Source organism: Danaus plexippus, chromosome 2 (genome assembly GCF_018135715.1).
Source record: "Danaus plexippus chromosome 2, MEX_DaPlex, whole genome shotgun sequence".
NCBI lineage: Eukaryota > Metazoa > Arthropoda > Insecta > Lepidoptera > Nymphalidae > Danaus > Danaus plexippus.
This window is the reverse complement of record NC_083537.1, coordinates 690,797-695,475: the sequence shown is the minus strand read 5'-3', so window position 1 is coordinate 695,475 and position 4,679 is coordinate 690,797. Positions and strand designations below refer to the sequence as shown.

At 38.4% G+C, this 4,679-nt stretch overlaps 1 protein-coding gene across 1 annotated transcript; it reads right to left on the bottom strand.

The window, feature by feature from the left end:
* Positions 1-103: 103 nt before the first annotated feature.
* LOC116765358 (ubiquitin-like-conjugating enzyme ATG3) lies at positions 104-4,550 on the bottom strand. Its single transcript, XM_032654820.2, has 7 exons — positions 4,342-4,550; positions 3,925-4,113; positions 3,570-3,683; positions 3,145-3,303; positions 1,341-1,490; positions 1,009-1,136; positions 104-910 (listed from the first exon to the last, which is right to left on the bottom strand). The coding sequence occupies exons 1-7, from the start codon at positions 4,411-4,413 to the stop codon at positions 757-759; spliced, it is 966 nt and encodes a 321-aa protein (XP_032510711.2). The 5' UTR covers positions 4,414-4,550; the 3' UTR covers positions 104-756.
* Between the last annotated feature and the right edge of the window lie 129 nt (positions 4,551-4,679).

Below are 4,679 nucleotides of genomic sequence, written 5' to 3'. Positions count from 1 at the left end.
TTTTCTATTCTCCACACTCGGCATTGATTCAGTGACACTCGCGGCGAGGAACGGACCTTACGAGCCAGTACGGCTCTATAAGAGTATTAAAAGAATAAAAAAATAAAGCTTTTTGTATGTATATTTTCCAACAGCTTCACAAAAAATTCAGAAAAAAAAATATTTGCTATAAATTAATATATTTATAAACTATCATAAACACGAACTCAACGACTTCCGAGGATAAAACAATTGTACTTATTAATGAAAGTATTACACGTATACAATACAAATGCAAAACTAATGTAGTTATCTCCAGCTACCCGCAGGCCGCCGTACAAGGTCACGATGGCGTAGAGGCCGCTCGCTGCACCGGCGGCTGCTTGTTGTAGAAAACTATACCTGTATATAATCTTTTGTGCCTCGTTTTTTATGTGTACTGAAATTATCATCCTTTGAGTTCTGAGACCACAGTGAGCGATGTTTAGCTAATTGTGTCATAAGCCTCTATATTTTTTAAAGACATTACAAAAAGTGATGTATTTTTAAAATTGAATATATAATGTTTTTATTTCAATGTCAGTATTCGTTACAAGGATACATTTTTTAAGAAATCTTATTAAAAATGCAAGTAACATAGCGTTTATATAAAAATAAAGACATCACACCGAGCCACGCGACACGAAGCGAATTATTCCTGAAGCGTCGTCCCTTGAAGGGTGATGAGAGGCAGACTGCAAGCTCGGCAAGCGAACGCGGTGGGGGAGGGGAGGGGGTTCAGTTCATGGAGAAGTTCTGCGTGAAGTCGTACTCGATGGTGGGGATGACGGTCTGCACGAACTTCAGGAACACTATGAGGTAGGAGTGCACGGCCAGCGCGCCGCCGCTCTCCATCACCGTCTCGATGATCTTCTTCATCACCTCCGCGTGTCTGGAGCGATGAATGAGCATACGCAGTAAATGAATACGATCGATTGTTTGAAATTTATATGCGTGTGTGCGTGCGTGAGTGAGTGAGTGAGTGTATACCTGCAGGGATGTACGGACGCCATGCTGGGTCCGGAGAGGTGTGGGTGCGTCTCCATGGTGACGGTCTTCTTGGCGTGGTCCTGGGACACGTCCTCGTACATGGCCTCCACACTCAGCAGCCGCCGCTCCTGGGTGGTATCTTAATATTACTTTTTGCTTCCATCGACCAATAGCCCCTTAATGTATTGTAAACATTACATGTCAGATAACATTAAGAATACTATTCTACTAATTCTGAAGGTCGGCTCGAGTGGCCCACTCATCGTATCCGCCGCGTGTGACCCTAACTTAAGTCTCCCTCCACCGTCGTGGTGCCTGCTGCACGCTCTCACCTCGTCGTATCCGATGAGCCAGAGGCGCGGCGTCTGGTAGTACTTATCGTATGTGATGTGGAGGTCGTAGGTCCTCGTCTTCACTATCTCGTCTCCGTCCGTGTGTTTCACCGTCTTCCTCGGCTCCTTGCGGGTCGTCAGCGCTGTAGACTGGCGGATTATTAAAAGCTAATAATACATTTATTTGAGATAAATAACTACTAACTGGAGAATAGTAAATATAATTTACAGAATGTGGCATTGATATTATTAGTATCACGTCATGAGAGGAGAGTTTTAAATATGAAAAGTGATGAATTAAAGCCGCTGATGTCGCATGCACTGATAGTTAGCAATCTGTGTCAACACACACTGTAGCGGGTTTAATATGTAATCATGATAGCCTTAAAAGACGAGCAGATTATATTTATATTGCTAGGAATAGTTATACTGTAATCAGTTCAAATGCTCTTTCGCTTCTCTCACACGATTCACTTCAGAAATAATTTATAACTCTTAGATACACACTGTGTGGTAATTTCAATAGATCGTATTTGTGTGAGCAACAACATTATAATGTCCTTAAATAGCAACAGTCTACATTTGAAATCTACTGATGTGTTCGTAACGTGCGAGTTGTTAAGATGTCCAATGTTCGACTTGAACAACATTCAGGCACACTATTAAATGGGTTCCCATTACTAAATATTGAAAGAACGTAAACAAAACTATACTTTCTGTAATAATTAATAATTACTAAAAGTTCGATTTATGTATTCATTACAATATTATTAGTAAAAGTATTCTACGAACACAAATTTTTTAGCTGTCCTGATGTAAACTACAAAAAATGTTTCCGGATAGAAATTCAATAATTAAAAAAAATATATTTGAAATCAAAAAGACTTGTTTGCTCGTTTCATGACTAACATAATAACAGATAACGGAGCTACTAATAAATACTGAGATGTAGTAATCAAACAAAACTGGACTTTATCCCTGGCGCCTCAAGGTTTATAATCACATTAATTCATGTTTTGTTCACTTATCATGACATGTTTATTATAAGAGGCACAGTCTGTGAAATATTTTAAAGTAATCATAAGTAACTCTGAATAAATCAAATAATACAATATCTTCATATATATATATATAAATGTTAAGTTGGTTTGTGTTTGCTTCAAAAACTCAAAATGTTCTGCGCCGATACAGCGATTCACGAAATACAACACGCTCTGAGGAAGGTTTTTATCTATTTTTTACGATACTAAAATAAGAGAGCCCCCTGTCGGGAGAACGGGGAACGACACCTGCGACGGCGCACGACTCGCAGTTAAACAATTAATGAAATTAGTGGAAGCAACGATTTCAACGGGGCCCTGCAAAGATGAAGACGTCCTCATTCCTCGCATTGCCATGACCCCGACGGATGAACCATTCCAATTTGAAAGATTACAATTCCCAATCCGATTTTCGCTCGCAGTCAGTTAACAAAGCTCAAGGACAAGGACAGGACCTTTAGAAACGCGTGGTCTACATTTGCATTGCTTTTCACATGGACCATTGTACGTCGCGTGTGCCCGTGATGGAAAACCACATAGCCTATGTATATCCACGCAAACAACGGGAAAACAAAAAACATTGAATACGCACAAGTATTGAAAGATCAAACATCAATAGTACTTTTGTTGTTCATTTCTCACGCATGCGACCACAGACAGTGTGACGGGCACGGCTAGATTAAATTATATATTTGAATAAATATATTAATTGAAATATAAAGCTTTATAGAGCCATGCACACACTATCATTTTAATATACATACTGGGTCCACTTCATCCAGCAGTCCGGACTCCTGGAAGTTCTCCATGTCCTCGGCCTCATCATCATCAGCGTCATCATCACCATCAGCTTCATCGCCCTCTCCGCCTCCCTCGCCATCACTGTCCCCAGCCTCGGCCGCCTCTAACGTCATCTCACACACCTACATTATGAATATATATAAAAATTCTTATAAAACAGATTATTTTAAACACGGTACAAAAATAGAGCTTCCTTACAAATTATGTAATATATATCTTCAATAATCATTATTTATCCCATGCATGGTGCCGGGTCCATCTGTCACTTTCAATTATATTCATGAAGGTTGTATGGAAGATATTGTTATTAATTGGCAAATTAATGTTATAGTATGCATAGTTTTACTGTTCCGAGATATAAAATATATCACAATATTATGATGGTAACCTTCTCTTCAACTGCAGGGAACCCTGGTGAGGCGTAGTGATGTGTGTCCACCCAGCCTCCGTCCTCGTCATTCTCGTCTTCTATTGTCTTTTCATGTTCATCACAATATTCTATCTACATGGAAGGAAACATTTGCTATCTTAAACAAGAAATTCACCAACAGACGCATATAAATTACTTGATCTAGGAATAATTAGCTTTGTATGTGGTGTATTACTGAGAGCATGTGTCCAACACCTTTGACTTTATTTCAACATAAGTTGGTCGAGTCAAAGGCAAACGCTATGCAGTTAATAATGAAGAATCATTTAAAGTAAATGTATATATTTACTAATTAAGCCACCCACACACAAACCTGTTTACAGCGCCTGTAGCATGGAACATTTCTGGTTATGAGGAACTGCTTGTCGGAGGGCAAGTAGGGCCTGATTTTGGACTCTTCACCCTTGGCCCACTGCCAAGTTGGGCAGTGGTGGACTAAGTGATCTCCGGCCGCCACAAACTCTTCAGGGGTCAACACTCCAGTCTCTTGAAATTTAGATTCCTAGAAATCATAAGAAAATACCTTAATCGTAAACAACAAATAAGATTAAATAGGTCATTATATTCTTCTTAAAGACTCAACAATGAAACACAAAGGAACAAAGCAGAACATTTATTATTAATGCCGACTATTATTTACTACACAAAATTGTGCATTACATATTTTATATTCCAAGGTTCAAAATTTAACCATAGGATATTGAAATAAATACAAATACATAATTTGTACCTTTAATACAGGCGTCAAGTACCCTGCTACCCCGAGGGCGGTTCCCTTTACTGTGTTTATTACGCTCTGCATATTTACATCAATAGTAAACACAAATTAAAGGGGAAATAAACAATTTACGATATCTTTTTATGTAGCTTTATTTCGAGATCAAAAATTAATTCACCGAGCACTCGGAACGGACAGTATTCAAATGCAAATGAATATGACTTAAGTTTGACATAGCGACTATCAAATGTCAATTTTGAAATAATATTAAATAATAATAACCCTTAGAAAGACCATATAAATTAAAAATTAGCCATTAAAAAACATCCTCTTTTATTAATTAATAAACT

Bases quoted from the DNA above. Each gene is read 5' to 3' on its own strand.
- LOC116765358 (XM_032654820.2), bottom strand. From the start codon at position 4,413: ATGCAGAGCGTAATAAACACAGTAAAGGGAACCGCCCTCGGGGTAGCA. The intron at 3,684-3,924 runs GTTTGTGTGTGG...CCTTCCATGTAG, and splicing joins GCTACAGGCGCTGTAAACAG to ATAGAATATTGTGATGAACA. The intron at 1,137-1,340 runs GTGAGAGCGTGC...GATACCACCCAG, and splicing joins GGCTCATCGGATACGACGAG to GAGCGGCGGCTGCTGAGTGT.